Source organism: Habropoda laboriosa, unplaced genomic scaffold, assembly GCF_001263275.1.
Source record: "Habropoda laboriosa isolate 0110345459 unplaced genomic scaffold, ASM126327v1 scaffold205, whole genome shotgun sequence".
In the NCBI taxonomy this organism is placed as follows: Eukaryota; Metazoa; Arthropoda; class Insecta; order Hymenoptera; family Apidae; genus Habropoda; species Habropoda laboriosa.
Window position 1 is genome coordinate 49,051 of NW_017100322.1, and position 18,519 is coordinate 67,569.

Sequence of the window (18,519 nt, forward strand, 5' to 3'; positions counted from 1 at the left end):
TAATTACATATAAAAAAAAATTTGTACTATCATACAGACACTGTTTATATCATACAAGTTCTCTAATCGGACGAAAGAATTAAGGAAAAGTCCTTCGACATAATTTACACACGAATAGTATTACATTTTAAATTAAACATTTCTCTGCTACGAGATATCCTGAACATACACCACGGTAATTAACTCCCTCTTACCATAATTTTTCCACATTAACGCAATTTCCACTGAATCAACTTTACAACCAGACAGACGTTCGCCAACTTTTTCCTCGAAATTGTACTCTGTATAATTAAATCTATTACTGCATACATGTATCTGGGGTACAATTGGTAACCTCGGACAATTAATATCGCGACACGTTTCCGTACGAATCCACCCTCGCCACAATTGACCCTAAATGCCGTGAAACGAACGAACAGGCGCGGACAAAGGGTTAAGTCGTTAGAATTACCGACGTTGGAGGCGCGACACGCCGCGAAACGTCGTTAATTTCAGAATAATCGTCGCGTATCGACGCGAGCGAGCGGGCGCGGTGTGCAACAACGAAAGCCTGCGCGCTACCAATTTAATATGGAAATCCTACTGGCGCCCTATCGAGAAAATCAATTACGTCTAATGAATACAACATGAAGGGTTAAAGGGTTCGGCAGGAATCTGCGCGCACTTTTCCCCCGTTCCGTTTGCAACGCTCGCGAGAAAGGACAGGGTGAAATTTTCCAGCCGGGAGCCGATCGCCGCCGCCGCGACAGCCTTTCGAAGATCATTTGATTAAACGTGACTACTTTGCCAATGAGGCTATGCGCCACGATCGAAATGGCTAGGAGAAGTGTAGGTAATTAACGAAATTTCAGTGTCGTTCGAGAGGATCAAATTGGACCTGTTCCATTCAAGCTTAAACTTTGGCGAATCACAAATAGAGAAGAAATATACTCACTCTTCCGTAACGTTGAAATTTTATTTCTCTACATCCAGAGAACGAGCAATAAAATACAATTCGTACACGTTTCCACGGAGATCGATGGAAGGTTTCAGCGTTCCGGTAGAAAACAACCGAAATACCGCACAGTGGGAGAATATAACGAACACGGGGAGACGAAGTTCGGAACTTAATGAATACCCTTTGTCGAGGCGTAAAGAGCGTGATACAATTATCGCGCGTTGTCAGTTAGAGGTAAAAAGAGCGTGAAAAAAAAAAAGAAAAAGAAAAAAATCCAACGCGATGTTTTAACCAGAAGCTAACGAGCTGCCTTGATTTCACAGGCCGCACACCGCTAGACTTCTGCCGCCGCCTGTAGACGACGTTGCCTTCAGGTATTTCACACGTTACGACTTATTCCATTATGGTTACGACTAATGAATACGACATGAAGGGTTCAAGCGGGCGGGGAGGGAGGGTTCAACAAAAATCAGCGCGCGTTTCAACCCCATCAAAAACCCCCGGCTAACCGGATTCACGGCCGAGTGGGTCGAAGAAATGCGATTTGTCAAAATGCAAACACCGGTTGGATTGCATTAAGAAACGTCGACGCGGCGTCAATTAGAGATTGCAAAGCTCAACCCTGTCGCGAATTCCTAAGATAGAAGCTAATGGACTTCGAGCTCTGAATGAATAATGTTATTACGGGTTTATGGAATTTATTAAAACTTCGACTGAACAATCAAACTAGCCACCTTCTACTATCGACTAATCGAAAATTTGCATATAACGAAAAGTTCGGTACATCGACTTCGACTATCGATTAATCGAAAGGTTCGATATATCGATATTGACTATCGATTAGTCGAAATTTTCGATATGTCGATATCAACTATCGATTAATCGAAAATTTCGATAGTATCCATATAAGTGGTCGACTAAATTTAGATTAAAATTCAAAAAATTAAACACACAAAAATATTAAGCGTTTCAACTAGTCACTTTCAGTGTAAATCCAGTTGTTCAAATTTCAATACATGTTTTCCCATCAACTGCTCAAACACAAGTTCGGCAAAGAAAAAAGAACCTTGTTTTCATCCGGTAAAACAACTCCTCCCTCATCGAAAGCGTCATTTAACCTCCACCCGTTCCGTCAAAGCTCTTAAAATATTTGTCTCCCGGCCGCGCGACAAAAGTCATTTAAACAGCTGATCCTCTCTCGGCGCTTATTTCGAGCAGCTTTCAACCAACGTTTCACAGGCAACACGCGGTGGAACCGGACGTGAACTACAAGCTCCCTGCGGTACGACCTCTGTTTATCCAACCGGAGATTCCGTCATCTTCATTTTATTTACCCCGTGAAAAAGGAGAAAAATTTCGCGGAGCCGGGTCCCTTTGTAGGTACATACGTACAAGCAACGCTCCGACGTAACAGGTTCGGCTCCACGGTCCGGCCGTGGAGCAAACACGAACGGGTCTAAGCAAACACACCGGTTGAACGACCGATGGAAAACGAAAGAGTCGACTTACCTTTGCTGGATCAGACTTCTCCGACTCGTCGTTGAACGTCTGGGAGCCACGGGACATGGTGTTCCTACGGGGTGTCGTGGTGCCATCCTGCGAGGGGCGGACAAACTCGATTCTACCACCCTCGACCACGATGTTAGGGGCTGGTGGAAAATTCTCTGTGTTACCGAGCGGGTCGCAATAGCCCAGTAGCCCAGCTTTCTCCCCGTACAGGGGGTGGATTTGTCTGCAACAGTCGGTAAAGAAGCGTCTCTCTGTTAGGAGGGTTGTTACTCTGCGTAGATGGAGTTTCGTGCTACCCTTTCGAACGAGAACCAGACGAGTTCGGGATAAAATAGAAAAAGGAAACAGCAGTCTCTTCTCGCGAAGAACTGAAATTGTTTCGCAATTGATAAATCGAGCAACGAACTGGCTATTGAACGCGAGCCGGTAATTCGAACGAATCGTTGTAAATTTGTACGCGATGAGAATTTCCAAGGGAAATTGAATTGATTACACAGCGGTAGCAGCAGTATCGAGGCGAAAAGCAGCTTTTTAATCGGAGCGTTTTAAAAAAAACCACTCGGGTTTAATCGTGGATTCTTTTTTCCCCCGCTGGTATTTGCGCCTCGACGAAATTTCGCTTCTGTGTACAGTACGCGTGTAATTCCACCGGCTTAATATTTTCCATCTGTCCTCTCGCGAAAAGCAAACGAACCACGCCGCTACACCGTGTGGCCAATTAAACGCGCGAATAGCTTGGATTATTCGGTCGAGATTGAATTGCTAATTTGAGGAAATAAATCTGACCAGACCCCTCCTCTCGACCTCTCTCCGCAGAGCTTTATTGAAATTCATTCGAATGAAAAATCTAAGGACCCTTTTTCCTACGAAAATCACCCCGCGGAAATTCTTTCGGGATATTCAGAGGGATATCCGAGACCTCGAGACTTCTCAATTATCTACCCTCCGTCGTTAATAGGGAAAAAGGAGCAGAATGAGCTAGCAACGATGTCCAAGGAACTGGCGTGGACGTTTAATAGTGTATTGAAAAGAAGTATGTTTCCTAATTCCTTACTATATTTTTGAAAAATGTCGACTACGTTTAAGGGTTGAAATCATTCACGAATTAACTCGAATACTTCGTCGCTAATCGGAGAAAGCCTAAGAGAATGTCCAAAAATGGCCAGAAAATTTTCTGCCTCTACTTCGATTCCGTTATTTTTCGAAATATCACAGTTAAAGTTTTTGGATAAAGTTATCACAGAAAAAAAACTCTACTGCCAAAGTAATAGAACAGAAAACCTGTACAAAAATTGGGAATGATTTTTCACAGTTTGCATTTCTCCTATTTTTCAATCCTGACATGCTCAACAAAGGGCTAAAAAATGTCCCCAAAATTTTAAAAATTAATGTTCCTCGCAAAATAATTTACGTAGACTGCCAATAATCTGCAACTGTAAACAAAAGAATTAAATATCGTATTTATTTCTTTTCTTTTCCCTTTTACTAAAATTAATGTAACCCTTCCAACAGCTCCGGCTTTCCAGGGTTAAGGGGTTAATTGACAACAGCAAAGTGCAGAAATATGACGGCGAGAGGAGTTCCATTTACGCATGCACGGGGATGGTTCTTTCTTGATGTGGTCGCGACGAATTAAAAGCGACACATTGCCAGACTCGATGAGGATAAAACGACGCGGAGGAAATTCCATTACCGCTAGTTCAATTTTCACGGTAGACTCGCCATCAAGTCCAAAAAGACCACACGCAATTCCCACTTTTTCCTGCCTTTTGTAACGCGAGTCCAACCGCGAGGAAAAATGCTTTCGTAACGTTACCGTGCTGACGATACGCGCTAAGTTAACGCGTAAATGCTTTTTTGCCAGCGAATGAGCTTGATTAGCGAACACGTTTCGTAACATTTTTCTTTTTTTCTAAACAAGGTCGACGACCTCTTCGTTGTCACTATTTACACTTGTTTGTAGCTTGTTCTTTAGAACTGACGAAATGTGTCGTTTGCGGCAAGTGAAATTTTCTCTACAAGTTTCGTAACGGGGTAATTCGTTGATGCATTAACGTAAGCACGGTCTTATTCTTTTTTTAATTAGGTAAAGTATACCGCCTCGTGGACTTTTCGAATCGGGGTCAAGTTGGCCCTGCCCTAAGAGTTAAGCAACTGGCGTTGCACTCTGCTCAGCGAATGTTGGGGAGAAGTTCATATTTATGAAGATGTAACGAGTTTAATAAAGTATATAGACCATTCTTCCTCAAACAGAAAGAATTATTATTCGAGTGCTGTTTGTTGAGAGCTAATGCGTTTACACTGAACTGGTGAATTTTTCTAAGAAAATTTAATACGTGGGTCACTGATAATTAAAACGTTATTTCTTATAGGAAAAAGTTTGAAAAAATAGTTGTCTCTAAATCTTTTATAAACCGAGTCTTACCATGGAAATTTTTAATATAAGAATTTTATTTTCATTTCAAGTGCACTATTTATCATTTTTCTTTGCAATTTTAACACGTGGATCGTTGATAATAGCTTGAAGCGATAATAGAGAGAGAAAAATATTTGTCAAATATTAACGCACTCTAAATCTTTTATAAACCGAGTCTTACCATGGAAATTTTTAATATAAGAGTTTTATTTTCGTTTAATTTCTAATTTCCCAGGAGAGATCCCCAAGTGCACTATTTATCATTTTTCTTCGAAATTTTAACACGCGGATCGTTGATAATAGCTTGAAGCGATAATAGAGAGAGAAAAATATTTGTCAAACATCAACGCACCCTAAATTCTTTCATGGACCCAATTTCACTATAGAAATTTCCAACGTAAAACCTTAATTTTCATACAATTTCCCAGACACACCACACACGGATACGACCAGAATCTCGCGAAGCATTCTGACATCGCTTAGGCCATTGCACGTGCATTTGAATGCAACGAGACGTTGTTGAGCAACCGGAAAACTGACCGACTTAACCGAGCAACTTTAAACGCTGACAAAGCCATTTCGCTGATTATTCGTTCGCGCTAACCACGGCCGATTATGCGAGGAGTGCATTTGCGTATCAACGACAGTAATCTCACGAGGGTACAGCTTTGACAGAATTACAAAGCGATCGACTAATGGAGCATCGATTTCCATGAGCTTATCGAACGTTACTACACACTCTTACGTCCGTTTCAATACTCCCTGTCCCGATAACAATAATGATTGACGTATTAGAGGTCTAATGCCGTACTGTTAACTATCAATAGAACTATTTTTAACTGTACACACACCAGACGTATTGCGTTTCTACTCATCCGGAACCAACTTAGTTTGCTTATCCTTCAGCTATTTACACTAAAGTGTATTAACGTCAAATTTATACTTCTCCGAGCTAATCTCAACGTGTACGAACACTGTTGATCTAGACTTCCGGGTTTCAGCCGTGTTCAGTTGCTTTCAATTTCCAGCGTATTATCAAGCTTCAGAAAACACACCGATAACAACACATTTGTAGGAACCGACGACGGAAAAATATTGAGGGAGCCAAACGGGAATCGAACCAAGCCCCCGAACTCACTCCCTCTCTATTCTCCCTTCGAGGTTTCCTATTTGGGTATGGAGGCCCCGATGATACTACCTTTATCAAGCTTCAGAAAACACACCGATAACAACACATTTGTAGGAACAGACGACGGAAAAATATTGAGGGAGCCAAACGGGAATCGAACCAAGCCGAGGCTTTGCGCGCTACGCCAACCACTCCCTCTCTATTCTCCCTTCGAGGTTTCCTATTTGGGTATGGAGGCCCCGATGATACTACCACTCGGCCATCCTGAATCGACATTCGCCCTCGAATGTCCTCAGTGCAACGCAACTCAACACAGCCGAAACAACGCATTTTTCTGGGAGACGTACAACCCTCAACATGTTTTCATCGCACACCTCCTGGCTTCGTGTAGCCGTAGATGCCTCCATCCCGGACGAGCCTCCATATGTAGGAACCTAGGGAAAAATATTGAGGGACCCAAAACGGGAATCGAACCCGGGACCTTCGGCTTAGCAAGCCGAGGCTTTGCGCGCTTCGAGGTTTCCTATTTGGGTACGGAGGCCTCGATACTACACATTAAATAGTATAAAAGGCGAAACGTTGGAAATTATACTCTGTTCAGAATGAGAGTAACCTCGCTTCGCGCATGGAACGTGCCTAAGGCAGGGCTAGAACCACTAGAACGTCCAAACCTCCACTTAACCCTAGGGTCTTCGGGTCTTTTTTGACCCATCGCCTTCTTATCTTTTTAATTACTTTTGCTGTTACCAAATTTATGTTCCCTTAGCATTACATCGAAACCTAATTCCTAAGTTCCTAAATTAATACGGCGCGCTGGTAACAAAAAATTGTTACACCTAAGACCTTTGGGTCAAAAAAGACCCGAAGACCCTAGGGTTAAGTGGAGGTCTGGTCGTTCTAGTGGTTAACCACCCACGTTTTTCTCCGTCTTACCCTCTGCTACGCTCTCTGTCTATGCGCAGAACGGAGGAGAATCGGTCCGAGAGCGAGGTTACTCTCATTTTGAACGTAGTATCAAATATAGCAAAGGGAAGAATATTAATTTTTCGCATTGTTCGTAACGCAGATTTTGCGAGTGATTTTTGGGCAAAAGCAGAGAAACAGAGAGACGGAAAAATTTCAGAAAGAGAGAGACCGTGCCACGCAATAACGCGATCAAATTGTAATTTCGTGGACGAGCGAGCGTAATCGGTTTCTCGTTCGACGATCGCCAGAATTCGTGGATATTTTATTAAAACGGCGTAAAATTCAACTCTCCAGGCCGGAGTAACAGATTATTACGTTTTAATAAAATGTAAATGTACACATAAGGTATTACTTTTTAAACGGCTAGCGAGTCGAGTTTTTATCATTCACGCGAGATCCTCGTAAAAGTCTTCGTCGAATGTGATCTGAGGTAAAGAAATTTCACGCGATAAAGTGGAAATAGAGCCAGGAAATACCCGAGGAACCTTATAAACTTCGCGTTTATTGCGCGAGGCGAAGAATATTTTTATACCGTTCGTTAAAAACGCCCGGATTTTTACTGAAATGTTAATTCAAATTCGAACCTTCATCTCACATTTCACTGCGATAAGAATTTCAAGAAAAAACGAGACGTTAATGTTTACATTATTAAATGGAAATTTTCCAGCGAGATATTTAACGAGAAACAAATGCAAACGAGATGCAATTACTCTCGCTAATATTCGAACCCTCTTTGGAACAGTATAACTTCTTAAAAATCGAATCAAACGACTGTAGGGGATTTTTGTGTGGAGGGATAGTAAACTCGAACGGACTTTTGACTATGCTATATTTATTAATAGTTGCACATACATGCACACTTTTCGTTAGAAGAAAACACACACGCACTCACGCACTCCTCGCCTGATTACTAAAACTAAACATTCGTTCAATATCTTTCGCGCTATCCCAAACACTCGACCTGGCACGCCGGTCCTTACCGCTCCGGCCATAGACCCTCACGCATTCACACAGACAACGCATTCATACAAACAACGCACTCACATCAGCGTACCAGATAATTGAAATTTGTGGAAATTGCGAAGAGAACAGTAAAAGTCACTTTTTACAACTTCTTTATCCGAGCCTTCAATGAAAATTGAAAAAAAAAAAGAAAAAAAAATGTTTCGTAGATTTGGAAAATTTCGTCAATTTCATTATTCGTGCCGAATATTAGCTAGAGTAACCGTAAGTATTGTAGATTGGATAATTTATAATATGGAAAACGAGGGAGGAATTTTATAAATTCACAGTAGCCAACTCTATATTCGAGCGAACTATTTTACAATTGACCTGCTCACACTGGGTCACTCCGAATTGATGAACACAAATAGCACGGGGAGTATGCGAACGACGCAACCACGTGAAACGATCGCGCAAGTATTTCGAGGAGAATTTCGGGGCTAATGCTCGCGCGCACACGGTCCAACGAATTGCTAACTGGTATATATCCAAAATACACGGTCGGAGGTCAGCGATTTCGGGTAAACTTCAAAGACCAAATTGCCCAGAAACAACCAGGCTGCATTAACAAGCGACTTACCGACATGCAAATGTAATTCAAAGAAAAAAAAAAGTAGAAAAACATATTTAAAAGGCGGTGGGGAAAAAAGGAAAAAAATGTATGTACTACACCATTAACGTAATTAATGCCTTTACATTCTCCTTTGAACAGCATTGCGCGATATGTTTTTCCAACAGAAAATAATCCACATATACACGCTATCGAAAATCAGCAACATATTTTAATTAGACGCCGGAACCAGTTGCTCTCTAATTACGACTCGCTTTGCAGCTCCGCGTCGTCTCCTCGTTTTCACCTTCCCGCCGTGCAATTCTTTTTTTCCTACTTTTCCCCCCCTCTCTTTCTCTTTCTCTATCGTCGTGCTCAGGGGCAAAGTGAAACACGCTGGCGAGTGAATAAAAAAAAAGCACGAGAAGGAGAGTGAAAAACAAAGGAAAGCTACGCGGATGCTCGATAATAAGTGGTTTAGCCGGGGAACGCGATGGGGTGTATCCTTCTTTCTCTTTCTCTCTTTCACTCTTTCACTCTTTCACTCATTCTACATATCTTTCTCTCTCTTTAGTCAGGTGGTGAGCAAGGGTTCACGGGGGTTCGGTTCACGTCGTGGTCGACAGAGCTCTGGGGCTCGAAATACCACGTGTCGATGAGGAAATAAAATAGGCGTTTCAGTGTGCACGGCGAATGGTTTATTGTGTTGCCAGGCTTATCGAACGTCAAGCTCCTCCATCGAGGGGTGAATCTCGACGTGCACAGGGTGAAACTCGTACCAGCGCGAGGGTAAAAATAGAACTTCCTGAGCATGCTTCGGGAACTACGGTTTATTAACACTTCGAACACGGGGAAATTAAATTAACGAAGAACCAGCCGGGTTTTGAGTAATTCAATTAATTCGACAATGCTGCTCTCGTATTCTCTGTATTCTCCTGTTCGCCGATCACACTTTGTCGCTATGTGCTAAGCACGACGGTAAGAAGGTTACTCGAAGCATCAACGAGAACACGCGTAACAACAACACGGATTCCAAAACAAACGACAATGCGACACTTTATCGATATCACTCTTATGTTTACGACAATGTCGGCCATCTTGAAATACAGCGCCGCCATCATGACGTTGCGTCGTATATTTTCTGCTCGAATATTTTTTAACAAAACTTCAAACACACTTTCCTTCTATCTATACTTCTAAAGCACGACGAGAATCTTCGAGCAGAAAACTCCCGGTATAATACACAAATTTCCTACAGCTCAATATTATCCCGAACTCATCAACCTCGACGAACCTCACGGAACGGTTTGAAAGCACGAAACTTCTACACGAGGCATCGTCTCAATTAATACGCATTACCGCATCCCTCGTAAATGTAGGTCGAAGCCCTACAGAAGGATGAACAGCCTCGACCGTGAGAAACAAAGTCCTTCGAGGCTGCCCAGCCAAGTTTTCCAATTAACCTCTGAGTTTATTACTCGGGAAATCGGGGTCGAGAAATTTTTTTTCATTGGCTTTTTACAAGGCGAGAAAGGGTTGCAACCGCAAAGTAGCTTACCTGGGTGATGGTATGGGGCGAGGCTTATCAAGCGCCAGATCCGAGCTCAACGGCGAATCGGGCCCGCGGACGCTGGAAGCCCTAGGCAAACAGAATTATCGTTAGCACGATTGCCATTCGGGAGTGAATAACCTATAAACAGGGTTGTGTCTTACGTTTGCCTCTATGGAGTTCATTGGCCGTTACAATTATGCACACACAACACACAACACACCACACTGTCACGCCAGATACTTAAAACTAACTCACTGTACCGATTTAATACCGCACAAACGAAATTTTAGAACGTTTACGCGAATATTGCATCATTACCGAAACCGACGCGATCAAGACTCGATAGACATGACGCTATGACGTAGTTATCGGTTCACGCATGCGCAGTACAAATTACGTAGTAATATTAAGGACTAAATAGTTCTTAACGTTAGCGTATATTAACCCATCCAACGATAATATTCTTTTACGAGTAATAACAAATCTCGCGATAATTCGAATAGCAACAACACAAACAACGAGTTAACGCAACAGTAATACACGCGAAATTATTTATTTTCACAAATCCCATTTGCAAATCTTTCTCGCGGAACGTACGACGTATACGTACTACGCGCATGCGCGCAGTCTTAAGCTTGCGCGTCTGCGGATTGGAGAACGCGCAGGCGCGAAATTTCGAACGATCTATAATCGATACTGTTGCTACTCGGTACAACATATCAATCTGATATTTCCACAATGCAATATTACAGAAATATACGTCGATTCTTCCATACAAAAATAACGTACAAAGCACAACGAATAATAGAAAACACGTACACGTGTAATATCACGACCATTGGAAGAATGTGCAACTTATTAAATCACCGTTCCAGCCGCCATAATTACCCTATGAAAATAAAATCATGCGGGATCGATCGGAAATTACACGGTGCACGGCTTAAATTATTGGAAAACAGGTATCTCCCGGTAGACGGGTCAAACGATTATTCCGAGAATACGCTTTGCAGGATATTCACCCTTCTCTGTCGCCGTAACGTATCGGCGTCGTTACAGCGGTGTGTATAGCGCGTACGTACACGAGTATCGGGCCGCGGTTATTCAGCGAGAGACGGAGGAGCCATCTCCACGAACGCGCCTGCTGAATTTCTTTTATTGCAACATACGCGCGCGTAATTTGTCGCAGTTGTGCAACACGCGCGAAAACGGCCGTGCGTTTACGGATCGGAGCCGGTAAATAACCGGCGTGTATCGATGTTAAAATGCAAAATTCATTTTCACAGGCCACACCTTGACTATTTTCGTTGCCTCTTGTCTCGCCGCGGGAATATCGGAAAGACGAGGCTCTCCGGCTGGAATTACGCAACAGCGAATCCGTTCGCGTTTCTCCCCGTATTACGATACACGATCTTTATTTATATATATATATATACGTGCAATGTTTTTTTCTTTTTCGTCTGCGTGTGACAAGGAGAGGCCGATATCGCTTTATGCTTTCGTGCGAGCGAACCGTAACTCAAGTTCTGGCGCCCGGCTGCGTGACATAAATTAATAAGTTGGACGAATAAACGCGACAGCCGCGTATACTTTACGCGCAATCGTAGAATTAATGCCTTTCGTTTTACCCCGGATGCATCGACCTATAAAACGAGATCGCGTGATCGCGTTAATGTATGTATACACATTGTAGAAAATTCACGATTCGACGTTGTCACCGGGATTGTGCAACGATATACAGTATATCGCTTTATCTCGCCGTTGACGACGGAGTTTCTCTCGATTGATTCGTTTCACCGGATGAACGGTTTATGATTCATCGTGATCACGTGAGTTACTTTACGTGTTCAGTTTTATTGGGCCGTTTAAATGTTGCAATCGAGTTTAAGTTTCGCGCGAAGAAGAAGAAGCTGAGAGCCTCACGACAGAGCAACCAAGTTCGTTCGATAGAACTTTCTAATGCGGTGATTAATGCGCGGGTTTTAGGCAACCTGGGACTTCACAGCCTGAGAAGTTTAACCCGACTGACTGATACTCGAAGCCCGTAGTTTCGCTATCTCATCCCTGATCCTCTTGAAACTGTGCTGGACACGGACGATTAGCTACTCTCCATTACCAGAGGACCGTGGCTCTCCCTAATTTAGAGGCGATGATTAATCGTTCTTTCACAAGCTCGATGGAAACACTTTTTTATGGAGAAGCTGAGTGTTGTGAAGTTTCGTTTAGCCGTGTAGTTACCAGGTATACCGTGTCACGAAATGCTTTCAAATACCTTTCGCTACAGCAGATTTTCGCATCGGCGTTTAAAAATTTTTTTTAAATTTAGAATTATAATAAAATGATCAAACAAAATTGACTATTCTCCCGAGTTACACCTGAGATACAATTTGCAGTTGTTACAAAATTATCAAATAAACGGTTCGAATAGAATTGACCACAATTCATGTAACACCATTTGCGGATATTGGTATCATTGTAACACCATCGAATAGATAATCGAAAGAGAATTGACGAAAAATTCTGTTCCCCTGAGTCAGAGCAGAATCGCGCATAATACCATTTGTAGTTTGCACGACAATGACGCGAATCATTTCACAACCTCTGATACATTGCAGCAAGTAACATTTATTACAATACCATCGAACAAACGATTCGAATGGTACATTGTATTTTGCTGCAACCAGCCTTCCTGCCATTCCTCTTCCCGTTACCTCTCGAACAGGATCCGGCGGACGAGCACACAATCGCGACTACGATTCGTTTTCTCGGCTTCAAGCTCCTTGGACAGTTATTTCCATGATTAATGCCCCCGACGAGGGTAAATATATTTCAACGTAACAAGAGAGGGAGAAAGAGAAGAGAAGAGGAGAGAGAGGATACTTTCGAGTGGATTTCCAGCCGGTAGAAACGTGCAATTACGAGGTTCTGGCTAATTAATAATAATCATTCGCGGATCGTTCCCCGTGATAAAGCCTGTATATTATCGCTCGCTTCAACCGAACCAGTCGTTTGTAATTACGTCTGCCTTTGGAAGTGGCGATCCGGGCGCACGGTTAACACGTATTTATCTCAATTAAAATGCCGGGTTCGTTCTGAAAACGTCTACGATACGGCTGTACCGACGCTAGGATCCTCCATTAATCAATTAAGAAGCGAGCGAAGCGCGCAGGATGTCTGTAATTAGATCCGCGACCGTACCATTCGATTGATTTCGCGAAAGAACTCGTTTCTTTGAATGATGAATCGTGTGTGCCTACGCTGTACAACGTCTGTCGTTTGTTTCATTAATTATCCTCGGATAAGTGTGTGTTTGAAAATATAAGTTTCACTCGGTGAATCTCTCTCTCTCTCTCTGATTACTCGTAAAAGATACCGATTTTTTTCGTCATGTCGAAGGTACGGACAAATTGCATTCGATCATTTATTATCGCGCGTACAGGAACTAACGTAATTTTCCAATATTCTAGTACGAGAGAGAGAATTCGTTCGTATTTGCTGATAAATATTTCACAAATGCAAACAACATTTCCCCGATATTAACCGTATTTTTCATTTTCAATCCGAAAGCAAATATTATGCGAATCATCGACGGAACAGTGGAAACGAACGAATAATAAAGTACACACACGTTTAACGCGTACACGTTCGAGAGAGAAAAATCGATAGTAGTTAGCGGACAAAGAGAGGAAAAAAGGACCGAGCAGTCAAGGTATAATTGGCAAAAAACCGACTTGCATTCTGAAAGTTTCAATCAGTTCGCAGATTCACGCGACATCATTATTTCTACACCGCCGTCCGTATCATCCGGCGAGATTTTATTTTTCAGACGCCAGAGAGAGAAAGAGAGAGAAATTCTACAGACGAAAGGAAGAAAAAACGGATCGATCCGCTGCGCTCGACCACTGGACAGGAATTTTCACGACACGCGAGTTTCACCAAAGAGGCTTCTAATTAATTTAACAATTCACCCGGCCGGACTTTATCGCCTTTTTTCCGCGGTGAACACGCGCCCTGTCACAGCGATGATATCACGGAACAGACGTGTGGCAAAGCGTGCGCGTGATTGTCGCTGGAAATTTAAGCAAATTTTACGATCAACCAGAGTTATCTCCACGAGGATATCTGTGTTTACTGCTTTGCAAACAGGAACAGTTATTCTTCTTGGAAATTATTCGTTTATGAATTATTATCTATCTGTGATGTGTGCGTGATGTTTGAGCTTGAATAAATTACTTATCGCAGATTGCACAGGGTGTTTCGTCTAACTTTATCTGCTGAAATCTTTCTTAACCCTTATGTCGATAACCACGATTGTCTACTTTATCGTCCAATTTTAGTAGTTTTCTGGTAAGAAAATTCTAAGCTTGAGGCAAACACGGACAGGAAATGTGCGAAATAACAACGATTTAGCCGGATATTTCAATCTTTTAAGTGAGAATTATGCAAAAGGGTGCCCGGTTGAAAAAGGGTTGTACAATTTTGTGGGAGTTTCATTCTGTCGGGAATGTTCAATTTCATTTTTCTTTCCGTAAAAACGAGAATTGTGCAATTTTTGCAGGGAAAGTTTCAACGAAATATTTTACGAAGTGTCTTTGATGGTTCATTCGTTGTTTCATCGACATTAAGTGCAATAAAATATGAATACATCCGGTGAATATTCATTCCGTGTATCTGAGATAGCAGCCAGCTTTCCCATTTTCTTAGCCATTGATCGACGGTGTTCGTGCAACGCAAAAATACCGCTCGGAGGTATTTGCATTGCGTGCGGGCAGATGTTAGTTTCGCACGCGGTACGCTCCGACGTTCGAGTTGCAAAATAAATAAAATAGCGAATCACGACCAGTCGATATCTCCCATCACGAACGTTCATCAGCCTCTTCCGACGTCGAGATCATAACTTGGCGTTCGTTGACGAAATAAAATCAAACGCACAAAAGGCCGAAGGAATACGTGACTCACGGGGGAAAAATGATAAAATGTACGCTGCGAGCAAAAATTGCTTTCAAATTCTTCGATCCCAATATTTTGTGGAATTATAAAAATCTGACAGTAAGCTCGTCCCGAAAGTGAAAAATAGTTTAATGAAAGACAGAAGGAGAGAATGGAAAAGTGTGTTGGAAAAAATTCGACAGGAATCTACAGGATTTTTGATTTTCGCGTAACACGGAGATACACTTGTTTACACGTCTCTAAGTCTAGATGCAATCTACATAGATCCTGGGATTCGCGTGGTTGCAGGCGATCGCGAGAAATTCATTCAGAGAAGTTCCCGAGAAAAAGAACCCCCGGAAAAGAGGGGAAGAGACAACTCGTCCATCCTTTTACAGGGACGGCTGACAGACCGCCTGAAGCATTTTCATCAGACCCACCTTTCTACCTCTTTTAATATCCTCGCCGCGATCAAATGTGAACCCGGTTGAAGTCGCCTTAATTAAAATCGACAGGAACTTGGAAACGTTATGAAGCTGTGCTACGCTACGCTCCACCGTCCAATCATTGCTGTTAAACATTTTGCTTCGGGATAACCAATTGCCAATATATCACCAAATTAAAGAATTTCAAAAAAGTACACGTGGTTTCTGTTGGAAAAGTAACGAGACTGCTTGCTTTATAAATCAAACTCGTAGCTCTGAGAAAAAATCTAGCGAATTACTACGATCTGTGAGCAACAGATACCCGATCGATTCTTTTTAAAAGCCGTAAGTTAAGTCTAATCTCACTTCAGTGTCAATCAAAGTTCGAAGAATCTGTTTCAACAGTTCCATTAGTAACGAACAGCTTCGAACAATTTTATTTCCCAGAGCAAGTCGAATAAGCAATAAAATTGGAATGGTTGGAACAATTTGCTCTCTCCAGACTGCGTCGTCAAAGCAATCGAACAAAAATATCGCCCGTGGCGAGAAAGAATCGAATCGCGAGGGATTGTCCCTCGAAAACCGCGAGAATTTGCCGCGAAACAGCCGACAGGAAGTTGAAGAAGGAGAGAGGCAACCTCTGCGGAACGAAAGTGGAAGCCGGGGGGCATTTTAACGTGCGCCGTTTTATCGCGCGATCCATTCGACGTCCCGTAAAGCATTTGCCTCTCCCCACGCTCGGGATGTTCCTCCAAGGAAACCCAGGAGACGGTGAATTCGCACAAAACGTGCATTAGCGGTAAGAATCCACGTAGCCGGTCGTCTCTCTGGGCCAACCTGGCCCCGCTTTGTGAAGAAACACCGAGCTCCAACGGCGGCTTTACGCGGCGATTTAATAAGCCCACAGCGAGAAAAAAGTTTGTCAACTGTTCGCCTTTGAGCGAAAGGTAAATCGTGTAAGAGGATGAAGTTGGCGTTTTAAGAACACGAGGAAAGCTGAAATATCGAGTTATACGGCGGAGCTGGGGATGAAAGGATGAAGAAATTTTGAAATTCGTACAGAGTTCTTTGGATCGTGGTGATTCTTTGCGCGAGAGGATGTTCAGTGATTGTGAAAGTAGCGTAAGTTCAAAATCTGAAGGAACTTGACATATTTGGTGTAATAGTGGAGCAATTTTTTAAAATGGAACGCTGTATTTTTCTATTTCTAATATTATAGCGTTTGTTGAAAAAATTCTTGCAAATTTCACACTTTTTTCAAAACTTCAATCTCTCGTGAGATATTCCACCCTTTCCAGTTAAAACGGACCACTGCGTATTTTGCAAATTACAATTTGAACAGCTTTCGATAATTATTAAACATAGAAATGAAGTCTCTCCGATTTTTGAATGCAATCAAAGTTTCATTAAAAAATAACAAATTTCTATCACTGTTCGTGACCTTTCGCCATTTTTCTGGCAGCTTGCGAAACTCTGCCGCTTCGAATCAATCGTGTGAATCCAATCAGGAAGAATTAATTTCTACGCCTAACAGCATTCTCAAAATTGGCGATTTTTCTTCGTGCAGCTATTACACAGCACAGAAACAGAAACATAATATCGCCGACGTTCCACGCGTTCTCTTAATATCACGTCGCGAATATTGCGCTCTCCAAGTGTCGGCATGCCGGAATTCAAGCGACGGAAACGTAGTCTGTCGACGCAGATACGGGAATCCACCGTCTGAAGCAACAACCGACGAGAGAAACGAACGCGAACAATGTTCCAACCCCCGCGAAGCATCGGGTAAATTACACCGTTTCCGTAATTCTTCCTCCGGCCGATTGTGACGCAACCGCCGAGCCACGCGGTTACGCAAGCAAGACAATATAACATCCTGATTCTGTTCTTTAGTTCCGCGTGAATAAATAACCGCGGTTGAAAAAAAATCTGACCGCGCGAGTCGGCGGGCAAGCGATCCGTTTCAAAATTAAGACAGAAAATGGAAATCCGAACTTACCAGCGGCCGCAAAGTTTATTGTGCAACGCTCGCGAATAGGCTAAATGTAAACAGCGAAATGTCGAAATAAGAAGAGATCGATCTCGAATTTCACGATATTGGAATTTTTGAGATGACATCTGGAGTATCGTGATCTCGTAATCGTAGAGAGATTCTGGAACTTCGAATTTCACAATGACTAGGACTGTCCAAGAGTCCTGTGATCATAGAGCTCGATGTTCTGCGATACTGGAGTAATCTGATTTGGACCGTAGGACCTCTAATCCCTGCAAGTTCTCGTAACTGTGAAACGATAAGGTTCGTGGAGGTCTTCGAAATTAACTTTCACGACGTCGAGGTCTTAATTACCCATTTAAACTCTTCTACAGTGCTACCAAAAGACTTCTACATGTGTCTTCAAGACACATTTCGTAATTTCCAAGAATACCAAAGATTCTTCAAATATCAGGTCATTTCATAATTTCCAACGCCATTAAGCGCCATCTCATTCCAGAATTTTTTTTGATAAGACCATTATGTCGTCGCTATAGAATTTCCTTGCGTTTCTCATTGAAAATACGACCCGATACATCCGAATATTTTCCGCAAATTTACACGACTGAGAAGAACCTCTCTCGATCAGCAGAAAGGACCACTTAAACGCTCTACGTATCCGAATTACTTCGACCGGAGTTAACCCAGATTTTAGTCCGGCCGCTATTATTTACGACGCGACGATTTCACGAAGCTAAACTTTCGTCAAGCCAAGTGTCAACAATGATAATTCCACGCAGGCTTCTCGTTAGGCAGAAGCTCGGGCTCGCAACAGCCAAGTTGGAAGTTGTGGTTGTTTTAGAGTCGGATATTGTGTTACACTCGCAGAGACGAGATCTGAAGCTGCTAATGCACCAGCATCTGACACCGGCTTCGTTCGAGAAATATGCACCGAGGGTGTACCGTTACCGCTGGTCGCGCCGCTTCGCTGTCGCAGATTATGCAATGCAAAATGAACAGGAAAAGACGTTTTATCTTTTTCCTTTGTTAATTGAATCGCGAGCTCTCGCGTTACACGACACTGATTAAGCGGAACTTCCGAGAAATTAAATTGCCCCACGGGTTCCAAAGAAGA

The 18,519-nt window shown here is 42.6% G+C and overlaps 1 protein-coding gene across 1 annotated transcript in view; it reads right to left on the minus strand.

The window, feature by feature from the left end:
* Positions 1–2,446: 2,446 nt before the first annotated feature.
* The window catches only part of LOC108574351, a gene marked incomplete at its 3' end in the record, with an annotated part of 195,447 nt that continues 179,374 nt past the window's right edge, over positions 2,447–18,519 (minus strand). Inside the window, exons 2-3 of the mRNA XM_017936930.1 lie at positions 10,068–10,148; positions 2,447–2,669 (exon numbers count right to left, since the gene is read on the minus strand). Of these exons, the coding sequence (XP_017792419.1) occupies positions 2,447–2,669; positions 10,068–10,148 (304 nt within the window). The remainder of the gene's footprint in view (positions 2,670–10,067; positions 10,149–18,519) is intronic.